The 22531-nt window shown below is 34.3% G+C and overlaps 1 protein-coding gene across 7 annotated transcripts in view; it reads left to right on the top strand.

The window, feature by feature from the left end:
- DGKH (diacylglycerol kinase eta) overlaps window positions 1–21029 on the top strand; it is a 308050-nt gene extending 287021 nt beyond the window's left edge. For 5 of the 7 annotated variants that reach the window (XM_074191736.1, XM_074191737.1, XM_074191735.1 and 2 more), the window contains 6 exons: window positions 209–314; window positions 2561–2653; window positions 8600–8719; window positions 9203–9308; window positions 10696–10826; window positions 18547–21029. In XM_074191736.1, the coding sequence (XP_074047837.1) occupies window positions 209–314; window positions 2561–2653; window positions 8600–8719; window positions 9203–9308; window positions 10696–10826; window positions 18547–18636 (646 nt within the window). In that variant the 3' untranslated portion in view covers window positions 18637–21029. The remainder of the gene's footprint in view (window positions 1–208; window positions 315–2560; window positions 2654–8599; window positions 8720–9202; window positions 9309–10695; window positions 10827–18546) is intronic. The other 2 variants (XM_074191739.1, XM_074191740.1) reach the window with 1 other exon arrangement.
- Window positions 21030–22531: the final 1502 nt, after the last annotated feature.

Genomic DNA, 22531 nt, shown 5'->3' with positions numbered 1-22531 from the left:
AACTAAACTAATGGTGCTTAAAAGCATTTTTTTTCCATAATGGATGCATTTTGACTGAATAAGCAAATTGTTTTAATTAATTTATTAAATACTTTACTATCTTTCCACATTTTCCATACTTTCACATCTCCCCATCCAACCCCCACAAAACCTCCCTCATATATGATCCCCTAAAAGCCAGACTGCTAATATTCCATTTTGTTTATAGAATCTGTGAGGCAGCAAAAGTACACAGTCTTTTGGAGCAAGAATTAGCTCATGCTGTGAATGCATGTTCCCATGCCCTGAATAAAGCCAACCCAAGGTTTCCTGAGGTAAGGAATTAATTTTTTTTATGATTAAACAAAAGCTAGTCTTTTATTTAGATTTGACTGTATTTTCAAGTGTATTAGAATCATTATTATTACCTAAAAAAGGAATCATACTTAAGAACTGCCATCATTTTGAAAGGAATTTGTGATTCATATTGATATATGTTGCTTCATTTTTGGCTCATTTGCCTTCTTTTTCCTTTTTTTTTAAAAATTTTTCTTTTGATTCCATTTTGGCATAGCTCCGTAATGTTGTTCAGCTGTTTCAGTCATGTCCAACTCATCATAACCCATTTGGAGTTTTCCTGGCAAAGAATGGTTTGCTATTCCCTTCTCTAAAAGTTCTCTAATGTTGTTAGTCTTTACCTACCCCTATTTCTAAATTTTTTTTTCTTTTTTAGTTTTTGCAAGGCAATGGGGTTAAAGTGGCTTGCCCAAGGCCACACGGCTAGGTAATTATTAAAGTGTCTGAGGTTGGATTTGAACTCAGGTACTCCTGATTCCAGGGCCAGTGCTTTATCCACTGTGCCACCTAGCCACCCCACTAAAAACTTTTAAATGTGCTCTTTCACATATATTTCTTTTCCTTATTTTCTTCTGTCCCTCCACCAATTCTTTCTGCTTCTTTTTCCACACTTCCCTATTTTGCCTATGATTCCACATGACTATAATCCCAAGTTTTATCACCTGAGAATTTTATTCAAGAATGTGTAGAACTTTTCAAAGATTGTAGGCTGAAAGTATTCTTATTCTTGTTCAATTTTTAAATATTAGGTACAAAATAGATACTTTTTATAATTTAAAAAATGTAACTTTTTATTCAAATAGTTAACATATTTTTGCTTGCTAAAATTAACTCCTCTAGAAAGATGATACTATTCTGCATGAATTGTAAAATTAAATCATAAGAAGATTTACATTTTTTCATCATATTGGATAGATTGCTCTTTTTTGGAGTCTGGAAGACCTGAGTTCAAATTCTGTTTTTTTCACTATCTGTGCTGACTTTCTCCTTTCTCCTTGCCGTGACCCAAGGTCATCAAGAGAGAATGTAAAGGAACCTAGCTTTTATATGAGAATTTTATTAGAAATCATAGCTATGAGAAAATACACACATATGTGTATGCATGTATATATGCATATATGTGTGTAAACATACACATACACACGTCCTGAATTTTGCTGCTATATGACTATAATGCACATAATGACCCAGACTTGACATTATAGACATCATCCTTCATCATCTCCCACCTTCCAAGAAGTCCTATCTTTATTATTTATTACAATTTACATGGCTCAGATAAGTTCTCATTCATGATTGGCTTTCATCACCAGGACAACAACTCAGGTGCACTTGGAATCACTATCAGAATTGAATTTAACTTGACTAAAGGCTGCTGACTCAGCACTTGGATGGTCCCAACCAGACCTGTTTCTTTTTTCAATTGTCTAGGCCTATCTATGGGTTCTGAAGTAACTCTCTTTTCCTTGTTATTCTCTCCTTTGCTCAGATATCTGATTGATTCTATTTCTCTTATGAGAAACCTCCCCTTTCCCCATAAAGTATTGGTCGAAGTTAATATAAAGATCCAAACACTTAGATTCCAACATTAGCAATTCTTTTTAACCTTCAAGTTTGGAACAGTTTTGATTTGTTAGCCTCAGCAAGGCATTATCTAGGTTAATACATATTTTGATGCTACCCAATTTCTATTGCATAGGTTTCTGGTGCCTAAATCACAGTGGCTTCTCCTTTCTCAATCCTTAGCTCCCCATCTTCCCTTCCAATAAACTATGGGACTTAAGCAAGTCAATTAACTTTCTGAGTCTCATACACATTTCATAATGATTGTAGTACCTGCCTCAGGTTAGGTTAAATGAAATAATAATGCATTTCATTATTTCAAGAGCATTTCAAACTTTAAAGAATTATGTAAATATCAATTTAATTTTAATATTAGTTATTAATAATATTAGTAGTTACTTCCAATTGAAATTATTTATCTTTTATTTGTTATTATTTAATTAATATAAGTAACTCATCTTAGAAAGTTTTGAGTGGGTTTTTTTTTTTGTTTTTTGGGGGGAGTTTTTTTGGTAACTGTTCTTGCAAATTATAAGGAATCCTGCTAGGTCAAATGGTTTTGGGCAGTTTAACTAAGTATCTCAATATTTTGCTGATTGCTGATGATTGAATCACAGTTTAATTCAGTACTTCTTAGCTCTCTGATGTTCTTCTTTTCCAGAGTCTTACCAGAGACACTGCCATCGAAATAGCTGTGAATGTGAAAGCGCTAAATAACGAAACAGAGTCTTTACTCATTGGGAGAGTTCCTTTGGTAAGCAGAGGGAAAGAAATATTTAATATTGGGACAGTAATAAGGGAATTCATTCAAAGGCCTCAGATTCACTGATGAAACTAGATTTATGAGGTTTAATTTTTCCTGTCACTTCTAAGTTTTTCCTTCCAATGAATGAATATCATTCAAAACCTGCCCCAGATGTTGTACCCTGACTATATTGTAGATTTAATGGATGGGTGTTTCCCAAAAACACTAAAGACTTCTTTTGCCAGTGTTTTCCCAGAAACACTTCGAGAGGAAGGCCATGTTATTGTTGACTGAATTATCACTGAAAACATAAATGATATAATCTCTATATGCCCAGAAGGGGGCAAATGTGTAACATGGTTGGTGTTGACCAGTGGTAAAATATTCATGCATAGATTATTCTTTAGGTATTGAAGCACAATGCCAGAACAATTTTGGAGTGCTGAATTTTGCTGGAGATGAGGTCTTGGTTTCCTAAGGCAGGGGTTCTTGCTCAAATTTTTTTTTTCTCATGGACACCTTTGGCAGGATGCTCAAGCATCCCCTCCTTAGAATAATGTTTTAAAATAATACATAGATTTACAAAGAAAATCAGTTATATGAAAGTTTATGGATTTTAGTATAACAACCCAGTCCCATAATTCTAAAAGACTTGTGATGGAAAATGCCATCCATAAACTAAGGGGTCTGAATGCAGAGCAAAGCATGCTGTTTTCACTTTTTAAAATTTGTTTTGTGTTTTTTCTTCCTAATAGTTTTTCTTCTTTTGTTCTAATTCTTTCACAACATGACAAATATGGAAATATGTTTCACATGATTGTACATGTGAAACCTATGTCTAATTATTTACTGTCATGGGGAGGGGACAGGGAAGACAAGAACATGGAAAGATGTGAAACTCAAAAATCTTAGAAAAAGGAATGATGAAAGCTCACTTTACATGTAATTAGAAACAAATAAGATTAAAATTTCAAAAAAAAATTTCAAAAAAAAAAAAAGAACTTCAGGCCTAGGATTTGTTCCTAAGGTTGTAGTTAAGGATCAGTCTAGACCAAATAGTCTATAAATTTCAAGCCCTCATCTTCCTTAATAGCTGAACACAGTATAGTGCAAATAAGAGGTATTTAATAAATATTAACCATATATATATAATAGATAGCTAGAAATAGAGATGGATAGACAGATATAGATAGCCATAAAGCACTTATTAAAAGATTACTGGGTGTAAGGCATTGTGCCTCGCACTAGAGATATAAGTACACATAAAATCCCTGCAGAGATAGACAAACAAACATACATTCATGCACACATGCTCATACATTCACACACACATAGATATTGGATTGATGGATTGATAAAAAGATGGCAGTAAATAAATGATAGAGGTGATGGAAGGAAGGAAGAAGGGAGGGAAGGAAGAAGAGAAGGAGAGAGGGGCAGAAGGAAAAAGGAAAGCAAAAAAAGGAAGGAGGAATAGAAAGAGGGAAGGAAGGAAGGGAGGGAGGGAGGGAGGGAAGGAAGGAGGAGGCAGGGGGAGGGAGGGGAAGGAGGAAGAAAAGAGAAAGGAAAATAAGAAGGAAAACAAGTTCTGAGCATGAGTGCTAAGGGAGGAAACTAAGTAGCCTGTGACCAGTCCTCATGATAGGATGGCATTTCTTTCTCCTTCCCTTGCCCTGGTATAGATGTGTATACACAGGCATTTCCTTTTGGAATCACTATGCATAGCAGCGGCACTGTACAGCTGGGACAGCCCTGTTCTTGGTGAAGATGACTGACTGGTAGTGACAAAATGGAGTTCTGTGCCACCTGGCATCATACTTTCTCAGCTGTGAAGCCTTATCACCTATTCTTAGCAATGATTGGCAGTGACTTCTTGCAACTTCAGTCAAATGTGGCTTTGGGCCCAGTTACTAGAATGAAGATTTGTATAGGGGAGAGATTAGAAGGAACAGTTTCTAAAATTTTCCAGGAGACAAAGTGGACTAGATAGCATAGGTTTTTCTGTACTTTTATTCTACTCACCTAGAGGACTAATGATAGGTGGAGTTCCTTGAGTAGTTCATGTTTCTGAAAGCTTAGTGTCTTAAGACAGTTCATCATGGTGAGCACCTTGGGCTTTAGGTACATGCTTTGTCACGGGTATTTTAGTGTGAATGGTTATCAGCGCCATGCACTGTCAGTTTTAGTAGTATCATTAGTCTAAAATGACCAACCCCTCATCCTAGCCCTATTATGGCACTTCCACAAACATTTATTTAGGGCCTATTATGAAAACGAATGGACTAGTATATAAAGGGACAAGCCCGGAATCAGAAAAATTTCAATTAAAGTCTTACTCCTGACTCATAACATGTGGCTGTGAGCACCTAATCCTTCAGGGAAATTATTGAAAATATGAAGTTATGGGGTGGCTAGGTGGTGCAGTGGATAGGGCACCAGCCCTGGATTCAGGAGTACCTGAGTTCAATCCTGTCCTCAGGCACTTAATAATTACCTAGCTGTATGGCCTTGGGCGAGCCACTTTGCCCCATTGCCTTGCAAAAAAAAAAAAAAACCCTTAAAAAAAAAAAAGAAAATATGAAGTTACAAAATGAGTTGTTAACCTGCTATAGTGAAAAGCATTTTCATACCAAGAGTTCCCTAAATAAATGAAATCATTGGTCTGGACTAAAACAAAAAACAAACCTCTCCCCCACAAATGAACAATGTAATATGTCCAGGTGAAATGAGAGACAATTTCAGTCTAATTGGGGGTAGGGGATAGTTCATGAATAAAAATATATTCATCTTTGTTTGCCTGTGATATAGACAAGTCAGGAACAGGACTTGACCTCTAGTTTTCCTGCTTCCAAGGTTTGCCACTTTATCGCTAGGGCCATTCACTTTCATAATGGTTAATAAATAAATGTTTCCTGAAGCAACACAACTAGACTGGAGGAGGGGTCATTCTTGAACTAATTTTGCCTGTGATTCAGGCAAAAGATAATAAAAGGACAATGGAAGAAATGTTAAGCTTGAAAATAAAAGTGAATCTCACTCTATAACTTTTTGCAAATAATGACATTTATGCTTTCTGAACATAAATTATATGTTGATCTTATCAGGGAACATTTTCTGTCCATATATTTAAAGTGACTTAAATGTTTTCATATAATGGATAATACATAAATCTATGTTGTGTTACCATATAATAGATAATACATAAATATATGTTATATTACCATATAATAGATGATACATGTATGCATACATATAATAGATGTCCACACATGCATATATGAGTAGCAGTCAGTTATTCACTTGGGGAAATATTAATATTTATTTTTAGAAATTAGTTAAAACTAATATAGCAGCTTCATAAGGAATGAAAGAACTTAAGAAAAATGGCAACTGTTATGTTATGGGATTTGGAAGTCCCATCATTTTGTTGATGAGTAAGAATGAAAATTTTCTCTTTTTACGTAATTCTTTGAGACCTACAAAGATGTTTTACCTATACCAAATTAAAAAATTGCAAATTCTGCAAATTAAAAAATTAATTATTTAACTCTAATTCAACATTTATTAAATTCCTATGTGTTAGATATTAAGGTTTCAAAAATGAAAAACCACATAGTCTCTGCCTTAAGGATCATAGGACAAGTATACAGATGACTACAATAGAAACTGGAATGTCATGAAAATACAGAAAAATTTTAACTAGAACAGCAGGTAAGACACCCATGTGAAAATGAAAGAGAAAGAAGTAGGTTGGAAGAATGTGCCAGACAAATCAAGCAGCCACCATCACTGTGATCTTGATAATCTAGGACTCTGAACTCAAAAACCTTGGGAAACAGTGGCGTTCTTGAAACCACCAGAGCCTCTTCTAAAAAAGCTCAGTTCCCATAGCTAGGATTGAAGGGAGAAATCAATGTGTAGGAAAACCCTACCTTTCTCATAAGTCAGCAATAACTGCTGACCAACAAAGAGAGCAGTTTGTGGCATCCTCCAAACCACTCACTGGTCCTATTTCTAGCCCAATCCTCACAAACATCACTTGTGTAATCAGTTCCTGTGGAGAAGGGCCCAGTCACCCCACCAACTAGCAACCACTAGCACTTACAGGGCAGAAGAGTCAAAACTAGCTGAAGCAAGGTATTCTGAAGGAGATAGAGGAGGCAGTATGTTCCAGGTAATTCAGATCACTACCACTTTCTCCCTTCAAACCATTTCAGAGGTAGTCTAGGACTCAGAACCTAAGAGCCTCAGGTATATCGATGGTTAAAAGGTGGTCTTCTATTTTTTGTAGAATCCAGATTTATTCTTTCTTCCCATTTAAATCTATCACTTGGCTAGTTGTTTATTATCTTATTGGTTTCATCTTAGTCTCCACAATTTTGCTCCAGACTTTTCTGATTCTCATGCTTATTTTCTGACACTTGCTCTGTTAAACTTGCCAGCAGGTATCTGTGCCAAGCAATTTTCAAAAGACAAATCCTTGATCATTATTTTCTGTATCTGTGATGACCTTTATGCTGCTTATTTAAGAATTACATTTTGTTTCACATAGTTGGACTAGCCAGTTGGAGGAAGAGTAATTTCCCACGTTATTCCTGTTTTTTTTTTTTAAACAGGAATAACAATAACAATCCACATGAATAGAAATGTCAGAAAGCAGAACATTTACTTTGGGAGGTTACTAAAGTTACACCAGCTGTTGCTGATATCATTGGGAAGTAGGCATCAGAGGAAGGGTGGAAAGGATTGCGGGGGTCCAGCCTCTGCGGGGTCCTTGGAACTTGACAGGAGGGATAGAGTTGGCGAAATGAGTTGAGTCAACAAGTAGGTAAAGGCAGGAGCAGGTTGACTGACTGTCAGCTGCTTAGATTTATTTTTATAGTCTTAGAATCATATGAAACAAGCAAACTAAAATCATTTCCTTGCTTACAAAAGTATACAATTTTCATCATTAATCACATAGTTCATATGGTTACAAGTTTGATCATGTAGTGGTTACAAGTGTGATTATCAATCATGTAATTAATTTTCTTGTCCCTGCTCAGACCGTGATGACCTCAACCTACCTGTTGCCTAGTTTGTTGCTGCATAGTAAAGTTATTGATTAAATAGAACTTTCCTTAGAATAATCTTTGATATAATTTGTTTAATGGAATGCTTCTATGTTTTTGTATTGCATATGTAATGTTTTTGATATGCTCCCTTGACAACCTATAAGTGAGGGTAGTTATGTTTGTCCACCTGTCCGTTGACTCCTTCAATAACTAATTTTCCTTTCAGCCCTTGTTGGTAGACGCTAAGGTTTCTATGACTTTTTATTCTTTGCCAATAAACTAAGGCTGTTAGAGTTCACATATTGGTTACCTATACTAACTATTCTCTCACCATCTTTATCATATATTCCTGTGTATGATAAGGGGGGCAAAACTGTTAATTTCCCTGGAATTCTATCTGACCCATCTTGTATCTGGTTTCCCTATATATATTCTGACATCTCCCTGGAACTCCCAGTGCTGTGTCTTCCAAAGATTTCACAATGCTGAAGCCTTTTGTATGTCTCAGGGAGAGGCAGTCCTGTTAAATTTGGACAGAGTTCACAATCTGTTTTATTCAAGGAATTTCTCTGAAATCCTTCCTTTATAGTCATTCCACTATTAGGATGAGTAAGTTTTGCAATCAATAATAGACCTATAAATATGGGTATACATGGAATCCCTATATATACTGAAGAAGGAAATGTTGTTTCATCAGGCAGTGTGACTGCCCTGAGTCTTCTTGCCACGACTGTGTCAAACAGCTTAGAGACCCAGGCTCCCAACAAAGAATATTACGTTTCATATGGCAAGTTAGAAAAAAAAATTCATTACTAACTAGATCAATAAAAGTTGTACAGAGTTACTTTCAAAGTATTTCTTCTGAGGTTGATAAATTTTTTTTTTATTTTATGGCAAATAGCAGTTGGAATCTCCACATGAAGAACTGGTATCCAATGCATTACATGGTGTGGAGATGGAATTGCAGAAGTTAGCGGAGATTCCGTGGCTTTATTGTGTCCTACATTCAAATGATGATGAGGTTTGTGATATTTGATTAATTTCTTTTATTTATTTTTTTATTTTGGATTTTTTTTTTGGCAAGACAGTAGGATTAAGTGATTTGCCCAAGGTCACACAGCTAGTTAATTATTAAGTGTTTGAGGCTGAATTGAACTCAGGTCCTCCTGATTCCAGGTCCAGTGCTCTATCCACTGCATCACCCAGATGCTCCTTGTATGATTAATTTCTATAAGAACTTTGTTCTTTTCACATTAAAAATAAAAAAGAGCATATAAAACAATCAAAACAGTTAAGAATATTCTTGATTTTTTTCATTCTATGCTGATGCAAATTTATGAAGTTTGACTTCCAGCTGCCCTGCTCCTGCACAAGAATTAAGAAGTCCTTTATTATAAATAAGAAAATTTCTTAAAGTTAACTTCTTATCATAATATAGACACTTCCTAGTTTCCTTTCCTAAAATAACACAGAAGTGACTAATTTTAAAATTTGTTTCAAACAGGATCCTCCTTTGGATTATTCAAAAAGAAACAAAAGCACTGTTTTTCGTATTGTACCCAAATTTAAGAAGGAGAAAGTCCAGAAACTGAAGGCAAGCCCACTGCCTGGTAGGTGCTCCATGTGACAAGCAAAAACATATTCTCATTGTAACAGAACTGCTCAAAGTAATGTTGCATCTAACTTAATGTAGAAAGAATTCAGTGAGCATGGACATTTTTCAGCTGTATAAGGAAATAAGGTAACTACTTTTTTGCCTTCTATTTTTCTTGGTGGATGTTAGTATATTGGTGTTTGGGTGGTTCTTTATCCTCCTAAACAGCAATCCAAGATACTGATATGTAACTTATCTTTTGCTTCAAAGGGAAGTGGTCAGACATTCTAGAGTCCTTTAATGGAGTGTAGCAGCTATCATCTGCTCCTCTAACCTATTAAATATGTTTCCCTAATAGGTACACAATAGGTACACGTTCTCTTTTTTCCTCTCATGTGTAAAGTCTTAGCCTGCTGTTTACTCTCTGTCTTTCTGTCTCTCTGTCTCTCTGTCTCTCTGTCTCTCCTGCAACACCTGTGTTTATAAAGTAAAGATTAAACAATCTCTTTGCTGTTCTCTCTCTCTCCAGTTTTTCTTTCATTCATCCCTAAAAATTGAACCCATTGAGTACAAATAAGTGCTAATATCTGCCTTTTTCCAACCAAGCAAATCCATTATCTATTTGAATTAACTGTCTTACTCAAAAAGTCTCATAAAATCTTAAGGTTTATAAAATAGTTCTCTAAGAACTAATTAAAAAAACACATCATGGCACATGAATAGGTTAATCTGAAGCTAATCAATGTTTAATAAAATATGCAAGCCAATGATCCTCTGTACTAAACAATATAACATGACTAACTTCAGAGTATAGTGCTGATAAAGCTTCTAAATGACCTATTAAATTGATTTAACAGAGTATTGACTTCTTTAATTAAGAGTACTAGAGAAATCAGTAGAGGAAGAGACTTGAATTCAACAAGACTATAATCAGAACAAAGTTTCTATAAAATTGAAAATCCCATATCAGATTTTATATTCTAATTAGACCTTGTAGCTCATTTCTGCTGATAATGGAGCTTACAAGTGGTCATTAAGAAGTAATCAGGACTCATTTAGCCCTTGCATCACTGGTCCTAATAGTAAAAATAAATAAAGTTTTGATACATATCCTGTAGTTTGGGTAGTGTTAATGAGGAAATTGGACTAAAGCTGAAAGCACGGCAGCAAGGCAATGAACCCTGTCTTTGGATAGATATTTTCTTATATTTACTGCTAATCTGTAACCTGCATGGAAAAAAGCAAAACCCAGGAAATTGTCCAGTTTTGTGGAATACCTTTAACTTTTTCCTTGGCTAGCACTTGCAGTTCTACTCTATTTTCCTCTCTCTCTTTTGCCATCCTTTGCTTGTATTGCATTGAGCATGTAGAAATTAAGGGGGTTTTGCTCTTAACTTTGGTAGTTCAAAAGTGGGGCACAGATGAAGTTGCTGCTTGGCTGGATCAGCTCAATTTGGGAGAGTACACAGAAATCTTCATCCGCCATGACATCCGAGGGGCTGAGCTTTTGCACCTGGAAAGGCGAGATCTTAAGGTATTTTCTTTGTGCTACTTTTCTGCTCTTAAAAATTTTCTTACACCTTAACTCCTTTCTTCTGTTCCCCTTTTGTTATGTGCTTGTAGCTTGGCTTACCTTGTGCAAATATGCAATAAACTAATTCACACCATCTGGTGGCCTGAGCTCTTTCTGTGTTGAACTGCACTTGAGACTGAGAATATCAGCAATATGTTTTTGTCAAATGCTTAACACAGAATGATAACATAGCTGAGACTCAATGAATGTAATTATCAATAGCAACAGCTATGACTGTGCTTCTACCTGCTTGAGCTTACTGCATGGGATCAGTTTGGAAGGTGACAGCTGCTGGTGAAAGTTCTCAAAAGCTTCTCATGTAAGATCAAGAGCTAAAAATTTATTTATAATCATTAAGTACACATAAGGATTTTAATAGGTGAGAGAACGCTAGCGCTATACAGATATTATTTATCTGATAACAAAGCTGATATTTTGTTTTGAATCATGTTAACAAGAATATTAATATATTCAAATTTCCTAACAGTTTACAACCTACAAATTGATTTTTTTCTTTAACGAATTAAATCAAAATGATGATCATTTTAAAAGAAAACAGCATCAAACTAGACTGCCAATAAACTGATAGGGGCAAATAATAGTTACACTTTCTTTTGCAGAAAAATACTATTTGGCTGAGAATTAGCATTAGAAACATCCAGATTATTCTAGGTTTGTGTGAGAAGAAAGTGTCATAAGATTTTAAGTTGTTCTTATTCTTACATTCCTATGACATTGAGTTTTGCAATATACTTTACATATATCATTTCATTTGATTCTTATCATAATCTTAGAAACAGATAGGAAGAGTATTATTCATAGTTTGCATATGAGGAAATTGAGACTCAGAAAGTTTATCATTGCTAATAATTCTTAAAAGCTCACATTTGTGTCGTAGTTTATAAGTTTTATCCACCACTAGTGAGAATAAGGTTACAAGTGATATAATAATAATTTTCTAGCTTAAATGATAGAAAAGTAAGAAAAAAAGTCTGCTCGCATGTTAGAACAGTATACATTGCTTATATTGGCATTGAGAATTACAAATGATGTGGGCAACTAGGTGGCATAGTGGATAGAGCACAGGCCTTGGAGTCAGGAGGACCTATGTTCAAATCCAGCCTCAGACACTTAATAATTACCAAGCTGGGTGACTTTGAGCAGGTCACTTAACCCCATTGTCTTGCAAAAATTGTTTAAAAAAGGATTACAAGTGAGCCACACCTGTGAAGAAATGCATCTTAAATTGCCTGGGAAAATCACCATATCTTGATAATGAAGTGACTTTAGGGGAACCAGATAAAAATGTAGTAAGTGTTCAGAAGGGAGTACATTCCTTGGGACTGCTAAATTGCTCTTTTCATTATGAAAGGAAATTAAATTTCTAGAAGTTTTATAAAGCATTCCCCCCTCCCCCCAAGATAATTTAGTTCTAAAGTGCCATGATAGTGCAAAGAACTGAAAGGATATTGTTCTGACAGCAGCAAAACCTGCTGCTTCTGAATGATTATCCCTTCCAGACTGCTTGGTGTGACTATCTACAGAGGTCAATCCTTCTTGCCTTGAGTCTTGAAAGAATAATAATGGCTAGGGTGTCAACTAGGGTTAGGAATTTTTTACATTTACTTATAACAAAAGGAACTACTTTCAACCAAAGTTAAATTTACTTGCTACCTCTTGGATTTTTCTTAGCTTTGTCTTAGAAAATCGTTTTACAGATTGTGCTTTGCCAGACTTTCATGTCACCCCATTTTTGAAAAGAATTCAATACATTATGTGAGATAGTATCAGGAACCATACTACTTTCTTTTTCTGAACCATGATTGACATTTCTAAGTTTAGATAAATGTCCTTGAGGACACTTTTATATTATCAATTGTTTTCTCTCAAAATGTTACAAATGAAAAAATGTAAATGGTAATTACCTATTTGAAAATGAGTTTAATTTTATGTATTTTGCTATAGTATTTTGTGATTTTTTTTCCCCCTTCCTTCTGAGATATTCCAGATGCCCAGAATTTTGGGACTAGAATTTAAGGATTCTATCAATATATTTATATCCAGGAGTCAATCAATTCACAAGAATTTATTGAGCACACCAAGTTAATGTAAGGGAATGCAAAAGGAAACTTGAATGTCCCTTATCTTCAATATTCTTAAGATTGAAGAGAGAAATCATGTACATAAGTAGTTATTTATGTAATACATACAGGGTAAGATGCAAGGCAACTTTTGTTGGAAACTAATATCTTTAACATAGGGGAAACCAGGAAAATCATCCAGCAAAAGGTAATGTTTGAGTTGAGGCTTGAAGAAATCCAGGGATTCTAAAAAGAAAAGGTAAGAAGGGAGATCAGGCTGAATGTGGGAGACAGTGGAAAGACATAGAAATAGGAGATACAGCATTGTGTACAAGGACCATAGCAAGAAGGTCAGTATGGCTAAATTGTAGCACATGGAGAGGATGGAAATCCATAGGACATTAGAAAAGTATGAAGGCAAAGTGTTGTTAAGGCCTAACGAGAGAGTTTATATTTGATGCTGGATGAAATGGAGAGTTTATTGAATAGGAGGTCTGAAATGGTCTCACCTTTAAGAATATCCTTTGGGCAGCAATGTAGAAAATAGTTTGGGAAAAGGAGAGATTTGAGGCAGATTCTTCCAATCATCTGGGTGAGAGGTCATCAGGGACTGCATTAGAATGTTGGCTGTATGGATTTAGAGAAAATTTATATGAAAGAGATATAGAAGTAGAAACATGAAGACTTGACAACTGATTGGATAGATGAGGTGAATTAAAGAAATCTAGAATGACATTGAGGATTGTGAACTTGGACAGCTGCAAGTATAGTACCCTTGATAGCCATAAGGAAGTTTAGGAAAGAGGCAAGTTTTGGAGAACAAACCAGAATTTCTAATTTGGTCATGAAAATTGCTGTCATTTATATAGTACAATAAGGAATATAGAGCATTTTGCATCATCTCATTTTATCCTTATAATAATCCTGTGAAGATGCTATTATTATTCCCATTTCACAGATGAAGAAACTGAGTCTGAGAGAGGTAAGGTAACTAGTTGAGGGTCACACAGCTAGTAAGTAACTGAGACTAGATTTAAACTCAGATCTTTCTGACTCCAGGTCTAGCACTCTCTCTCCTACCCATCTATCTGTATTGCTGACATGTTGCTTAAGATGCTTATGAAACATCCAGTTTTAAATGTGTAATAGGCACCTAGTGATGTGGAGCTGTTTCAGTGTGTAGATGTATCTATGGGTTTATTTGTGTGCAAATACACACATATAAACATGTATTTATGTATGTGTATATATATATATGTCTGTGAATGTATATGTATATAATTGAATGTATATAATAATAATAGATAGATAGATAGATAGATCTATAAGTCATCTAAGCAATAATGATAATTGGACTAAAGTGATTTCCAAGTCAGAATATATATATATATATGGAGAGAGAGAGAGAGAGAGAGAGAGAGAGAGAGAGAAGAGAAGGGCTCTGGAGTCCTTTGGCTCTATATGAACAGCAAAGGAGACTAAAGGGAAGTAAGATTTGTAGGAAGAGAACCAAGAAAGAGACTTGCTACAAAAACACAGAGGGGTCTAAATTACTTTGGGAGGGAGTGCTTTGGAGATTTTGTCTGTACTTGCTAATAGCTATTGCCTGGAAAGTAGAAAACTAGCTATATTTCCTTCTCAAAAGTAAGGGAGAAACAGTAAAGTAAGTGAAGGAAAAAAGTATTCATTTGGAAGATAGCAAGGTAGAAAGCAAAAGTCTGGGACTAACTTTAAGGAGAATTTAATTGTAGTCTCAGTTCTATAGTTATCTGATTAAGGGTACATAAACTCTCTCAGTTGCTTTATTCATTAATTAAAGGAGATACTTTCCTACTTTCAAAAATCAGTGATTCTAATTGTATTTGTTATAAAGAGTCTTTAAATATGGGGAAAATTTCAAAAAGAATTTAATTTTAGCATCTTTATACATTTTAATTTCTAAGAGACTGATAATATCTAACATTTATGTAGCACTTTACATACATGATGTTATTTGATCCTCACAGTAACCCTGTGACAATAATATAACGGTATACCCTTGTATGAGGTGGCTCATAGAGGGGAAGTCTAAATCAGTTTCAGCTATAATGTTTCCCATAAGCTCAGTTCACAAGAACAGGAAATATTTCAAATAATCCTGTCTTAAATGATACAGTGCTGAGAAATGTTTTTGAAGCTATCTATTTTGAGATTCATTTGGCACTGTCTGATGGAGATTAGATATCATTTAAACTTCTTAAGAGCTTATGTTCCTATTAGATTTGGGAACTGAATAGTTGGAAACTATGTGGTCAGAATGTAACCTAAGGATCCCAAGGACAGTCAGTCCCTTAGTCCAACAGAACATTTGAAAGAAGTTTTATATTATTTCTAACAAAATAAATTTAAGAGTTCTTGGAAGGTGCTACATGTTTGTTAAAATCTTACTAACATTTATTTTCTACTTGAAGATGATAAACTGAGCTTAAGGAAGAGGAAGATGATAAGGTTCATAATGCTGTTTTCCAGAATGTAATTAATCAAACTGATTAAAGCATTAGAAGTATTATTCTCTTGGTATAATAGTGATAAGGCAGGTAAACACTGACATCAGATTGTACTTTCTGAATAAATTGTCAATTGTATGATGAGTATTAAATAAAAGATAACTAGGTGTTGAGTGAAATTTCATTGACTTTTTCTGGGCTTTATATCAACATTTGTGCTCTGGGAGTTTTCTCATTGGAAGATTTAAAAACTCTGGCAAACATTGTAAGCATAATTCATTTTTCTACCTCATTCACTTGCCATGGTACTAATAGTTATTGCTATCACCAAGAAAGAGTTCACAGGCGAGATTGTTTGAGCAAAGAGGGAAGCAATGGTACTGGACCCACAGTTCTTCTCTTGCCTTAAGAACATACCTCTAGTGAAATGAATAAAGAAATTATAGAGCAAAGTGTGAGAAATTTGATAAGCAGCATGCATCATGCTACAGATCCACTGAAGGAAGGTCAAATTATAGCAACTATACCAAAGGAAATTCAATAATCAGTCTGTACAACTTTTATTGAGAAAATTCAGCTTCCACACAATACTTTATAAGAGAATTAACACACAACAATATGGGGAGCTTCTGATGTAGCTCCCCCCCACCAAACTGACTTTGACTTAATAGTCTAATCTGAGCAAGATAATTTAGGCACTGAGAACTGAGATAACTTTTCTGAGATCACTCAGCTGTAGTTTTCTAAGCACTAGTTTAGCACTCTCTCCATTACTTCATGCCACGCGCTACCTTTAAAGAACACAACATGTATATAGTTACAAAGCAAACGTTTTAAAAAACTTTTTGGTAGATCACTTGCATTATAAAGATGTTTTATAGGAAATGATCTGTTATTGAACTGAAGCTTGAAAACAGCAGTAGGTGTTGAATATAGGAACAGTTATTGGAAGTATTCAGGGTCATTATAAGAATGCATATTGTAATATCAAAAAAAACCATGAATTCATGGGTTTGTTGATAATTTTTTTTATCAATCAAGAAAGATTTTATTTATTTTGAGTTTTACAATTTTTCCCTTAATCTTGCTTCCCTCCCCCCACCCCCACAGAAGGCAGTCTGTTAGTCTTTACACTGTTTCCATGGTATACATTGATCTTAGTTGAATGTGATAAGAGAGAAATCATATCTTTAAGGAAAAAAAAAGTATAAGAGATAGCAAAATTACATAAAAAGGTAACAGTTTTTTTCTAAGTTAAAGGTAATAGTCTTTGTTTAAACTCCTTAATTCTTTCTCTGAATACAGATAACCCCGAATTGTCCCTGATTGTTGCACTGATGGAATGAGCAAGTTCATCAAGTTTGATCATCACCCCCCCATGTTGCTGTTAGGGTGTACAATGTTTTTTTCTGGTTCTGCTTATCTTGCTCAGCCTCAGTTCATGCAAATCCTTCCAGGTTTCCCTGAATGATAATTTTTTATCATATGACTGCAAGGTGAATGGTATCACATTTAAAGAGTTTACAGAATGGATCAGGCTATAGATTTTAGAAAATTGGGTTAAAATCTAGACTATTATTTCTGTACGCATTCCATTTGGACAAATGACTTTGCATTTCCTTTTATCTTACTTCCATTGCTTTGCATGCTGCCTGAAGCCACTGGTTTTTAAATCATTTCAATGATTTTCTAATTTGCTAAAAGATTGTAATATTTTAAACATTAACAAAATATTTGGAATTATTTCTTGCAAAGAAGTACCATAACTTAAATGGTTAATCTGAGGACTAAGAATTAACATTAAAACATAAATATATATGTATATATTTATAGAATATGTATTTAAATATATACTATATATATATATATATGGAGAGAGGGAGAAGGAGAAGAAGGGGGAGTGAGAGGGAGAGAGAGAGAGACAGAGAAAAAAAAGTCTTCATGAACTGTATATAACTCCACAGGAGTCGAGGGAAATTCATATTACAGTCAACTCCAGCTAAGGCATGGAAATTTCAATAAGCATTCAGGAAGTATAACTTTTATTGAGGAAAATTTAGCTTATTATACCACAAAGTTATAAATGAGGATTAATGCACTTTAAAAAGTATCTACTTTATGAAGAAGAAAACATCAATATATCATTGTTGATTGATTGATTGAATTCAGTTTAATAAGTTTTCACATTTTCAAAGAGAAAATATGATTTCATCTGCAAAGTTTCTCCTGTGGTAGTATTTCAGATACAGGAAATTATGTTTATCTTGGATCAGTAGCAGTCACACATTTATGAAAGTTCAACATTGATATCTGACATCAAAACATAATATTAAGAAATGAGAGGGGGTGGCTAGGTGGTGCAGTGGAGTCAGGAGGACCCAAGTTCAAATCCAGCCTCAGACACTTAATTATCTAGCTGTATGACCTTGAGCAAGTCACTTAACCCCATTGCCTTGCAAAAAAAATGAGACGAAATAGCCAAAAACCTAACATTAAAAGCACTTTCCTAGGATAGGCAATTTAGAATCTATAGTTATTCATAATCACCAATGTAACAATCAAACTTATTTTTATTTATAATTAAAAGTTATTATCAATAATTATTTCTCCATGAACATTTAGGAACAAACATTCTTAACTCAAGAGTTATAGAAATTGGTATCTGCTTTCACACTATTTTGCCTCACTTTTGAAGTATGGAACTTGAACTTCTGCAAAAATCTATGAGGCTGTAGATGTATCAGAGCCAACAATGTACTTCATTACCTCATAAACACATGTTTAGGAGGGAGAAATTGAGCTGTATCTTGGATCTTGAAGACATGGCAAGAGTGTTGATAAAGAATTAATGGGAGACTGAAACTTTCTTCAGCGAACCATGGTCACAAATTGGTAGTTTCAGTGAGTTAGGTAAAATATTCATTTTGTAAACCCCTCTTCTAGCTTCTTGCTAATTCCACATTAAGAACCATCAAACACAGAACTCAGCAGATTCAATGTGGTAAATCTTGTTGTTCATTCAGTTGAATGTTTCACCATGAATTTCCTTCTGTCAATAAACTTATTTCTCTCTCTCTCTCTCTCTCTCTCTCTCTCTCTCTTTCTTTTTTATAGGATCTGGGGATAACGAAAGTGGGTCATATGAAGCGAATTCTTCAGGGAATTAAAGAGCTAGGAAAGAGCACTCTGCTATCTGAAGTGTAATCCTACTGGTGCTATTTCTTGAAAGAGGGAAAATAACTAGTAAATGCAAAATTGTTGGAGGCAATTTGCTGTCTTTATAGTTTACTATATGGATGAATAAGCACTAGTGTACCCTACAAAGGTGGGTTTATTTATATTGAGGATGAAAAGTTTGGTTGGAGGTGTTAAAAAAGATTTTGTGCCAAAAAAAATAGTACATTCCGTGAAGTCATTTTCTTATTGTGTGAACCTGGCATGGTCAACATATTGAAGAAAATCTCGAAACACAGTAAACGATTATGTCTGAAAGATGGAATTGTAAAGCAGAGAATTTCTTTAATCCTGGCCTAATGTGGTTTTCCTACAATGCAACATATCATTATGTGGAGACAGGTTTCATTCATTTTGACTGATCTGAAGCAGAGCTTCTTCCTTGGAATCTGTATTAGAGAAGTGAGATTAAAGTCTTGTGTTTTTCCATGTGAGTTTGATATGGCTTCAAGGAGCCCAGTATTCAGTGATCAAGGGAATATAGTTAACTCCACAAATACTGTGGATAGAAATCACAGTGCACGATGTTCCTGCCTGAACTGACTTTTTTGTTGTTGTTGCATGACACATCTAATACTTTTAACACTTGAACAACCTCAATATTAATTTTTAAAGGATTTAATTTATTACTCCCCAAGTATAATTTTGGGTTTTTTTTTTAATTGTTCATTGTTTTATTTTACCTAAACATCCTGTGGTTAAGAACTTGTAGATGTGAATACATTGTACTTGTGCCATATTCAACACCAATGTACATTTTATGTAAGCTAGTTTTCTTTCAGTAAATCATGTGCAGTGGGTATATTAGTTAAGAAATTTCATCTTATTAAGACCCATTATATCATAAAATTAGAACCTGATTCCCCAAATGAAAGCCCCATCAAAAGTTTCTCATCATTCATTTACACTAAAAAAAATTCTTTCATGTTCTGTCTTGGATTTTTAACATATTCTTGGTATATTTATCACACATTTCTTATAAGCCATTTTTTCAAACATTTAAAAATATTTATCTGTGGTATTTAAAAACCATCTTTTATGTGACAAAAGCAGAGAGGGTATTAACTCAGTGCTTACTATTTCCATATTGTACCTTGGGGCTAATAAATGTTAAAGAAAAGCAACAATTTAACCCATATATAATCTTGAGATACCATTTCATTGATGTTTCCTAAAAATTTATTTTCCAAATACATAGATGTATTAATTCCTAGAAAAGAAACTAAAATCTCTTCAAAAGTAGAGACTGGTTAAGTATTTGATACTTTATCCTTACCTATGACTTGTGCATGTTATAACTGATGAAATCATGAAACTCTAATAGAGTAGGTTTCTTCATCATTGTCTGGGTGTCTTTAAAAAAATATATATATATACATATGTATATATATATATATGTTTATGTGTGTACAAATATATATAGACACATATATGTATATATGTGTGAGTGGTGTGTGTGTGTGTGTGTGTGTGTGTGTGTGTGTGTGTGGTTCCTGGCTAGCAGACTGTTCTATTATATCAAATCTATATCTTAATGTTTTCATAGCTGATTTATTAATATATCTTCATTTCCACAGAATATTTGTTCACCATGTTAAAAAGTGAGAGTCATGAGAAGTAATTGAAAGAAGAAATTTTAGGCCTAAAATTTAAAATGTTTTTAGGTATGAGTTGATCATTGTCTAATGTGCATTATATGATTCCACACTGACATGTACACCAAGAATCTCTTATTACTATCCTATTCATACTCCTTACCTTCTTTATGATCTAAACACTTTTCTGTTAGTTTGTAGAACAAAAGAAGTGGAACCAAAACTTTGTAACTCTTAAATCAGAGGTGCCTCTCATGCTATACCAAAAAGAGGGAAACAGAAAGCTGTCTTGGAAAATATGGAAGTCTGAAAGTTACATTTAGCATAAATAAGCTTAATAAAAGATTTTTTATTTAAATTTCATGAAAAGGAAGGTTTTTGAGCTCATAAATTTAAGAATGTCCAAACATCTTAATGTTTAAAAAAATTATTTTTCAAATTTTACTTGACATTGACCCCTTTAATTTTAGGTTTATTTTTTTTTGCAAGGCAAACGGGGTTAAGTGGCTTGCCCAAGGCCACACAGCTAGGTAATTATTAAGTGTCTGAGGCCAGATTTGAACTCAGGTACTCCTGACTCCAGGGCCGGTGATCTATATCCACAGCGCCACCTAGCTGCCCCTAATTTTAGGTGGTATATGTGTTATCTCTATGTGATCTCTTAGATATACTTAGTAAAATCTCAGTTAGCTAGAACTTCAAAACTGGAACTGATATTTTTGCTGCAATTGTCTTTTAGAAGATTCATCCCCAAAAAGCAACTCTTTTTTTAAAAATAAAAATTTTATTTAAAAAATTTTTTAAGTAAAAATTTTAAAATAAAATTAGTGCAATATTTCTTGTCTGTGTACAAAACTGTTTCTATCCAGCAGCTATTCTAAGGCTTTATTCCTTAGTTTCTCTGGACTCCCATGAGCTTGATGGGGGAACCAACTTCCTATAGCTAATAAGGTACAGAAAATAAGGTAAAGAAACATTTATAGGTATGGTATGGAAGAAAATTTCAGGAATGAAGAGCAAGATATTTGCTTTCTTGATTCATACCATGGGTAGGACAAAGAAAGCTCATTTCCCTGGACTGAACTGATTGAATTACCGCCACTACCATGGTGAACACAAATTCCCTCACCCCCAACCCCTTCAAGGGTTTGAGGATGCAAAGGAAGGAATTGTGAAGCCCCATCTTGGGCCATCTTTTACAAAGTGAAAGACTGGTTTCTATTTGTTCTTTTGGACTAAAAGAGAAGGTAGAGTAGCTATAGACAAAATTTTAAAATAATTTCTTTTTCATGTTCCTAAGGCTCTCAAGCTCACTTCAGATACGTTTCTCTACTCTTTATCATTTACCACTTACCACTTCCTTTGTTCTCCTAGTGACTTAAGATTTCTCCTCTAGTTAGAACTCCATCCTTGGTGACCACAAGTCAGAAAATTAGTCTTATGGGAACTGGACTAGGATCAGAGGTGCCGGGCTTTCATGTCCCCCCAAACCCACCATACACTCTTATTATGTATGCTTAGGTATCAAAATTTGTTGTTTATGTAGACATTTAAACGCAGTTTAAAAAAAATTAGAAGAATAATTACTCTAGCTGGAGGGTATTTTTAAATCAATACCAACTCTGGTCAGACTTTCATATTTTTCCAATTTCTTTTTCCAGAAGAAATACCTTTTGATTTGATTCAACTTATATTTGTTCCAGTGAAATATTCATAAAGGAATGAATCTTTTGGCAACAAAAGTCCCACAGTAACTTTTGTTTTGAATTTAAATTTTCTCCTGTTTGCTTTACCTCCTGTTTAAAAACACAAAGTAGTACACAGAAAGGATTAATTGTGCATTGAATAAAAATTAGAAAGTCTAAAGTGGTCACAATGAAAATCATATTTTTCATGCAAGCATTTCAAAGAAAGAAATAATGAACTAAAAAAAAAGAAATATGAACTAGACAAAGATACAGTGTTTTGTGGTGTGCTGTCTTGATTCTGGAAAGGAGTGTTCCATAAATTAATGGTACCTTGAAAGAGTACTGTGAAAGTTAACTCACTACTTATCTAACTTCAGTCACATAATTTCTTATATGAAATATCCTATTGTCTGTTATTTTAATCAGATATCTTCTCAAAATTCACTTGGTTTTAGGAATTTTTCACTTGTCAATGTTTCTGTATAGGTTGTTATTTACTAAAACACTGCCAAAGATGCACTAACCATTATAGTGCCTAAGTAGAATTACTTTAGGCTGTTTCAATTAGGTATTGGTTCAGGA

The sequence above is a fragment of the Macrotis lagotis genome, chromosome 6 (genome assembly GCF_037893015.1).
Source record: "Macrotis lagotis isolate mMagLag1 chromosome 6, bilby.v1.9.chrom.fasta, whole genome shotgun sequence".
NCBI lineage: Eukaryota > Metazoa > Chordata > Mammalia > Peramelemorphia > Peramelidae > Macrotis > Macrotis lagotis.
Note: the sequence above shows the minus strand (reverse complement) of the source record. Positions and strands in the feature narration are given on the sequence as shown.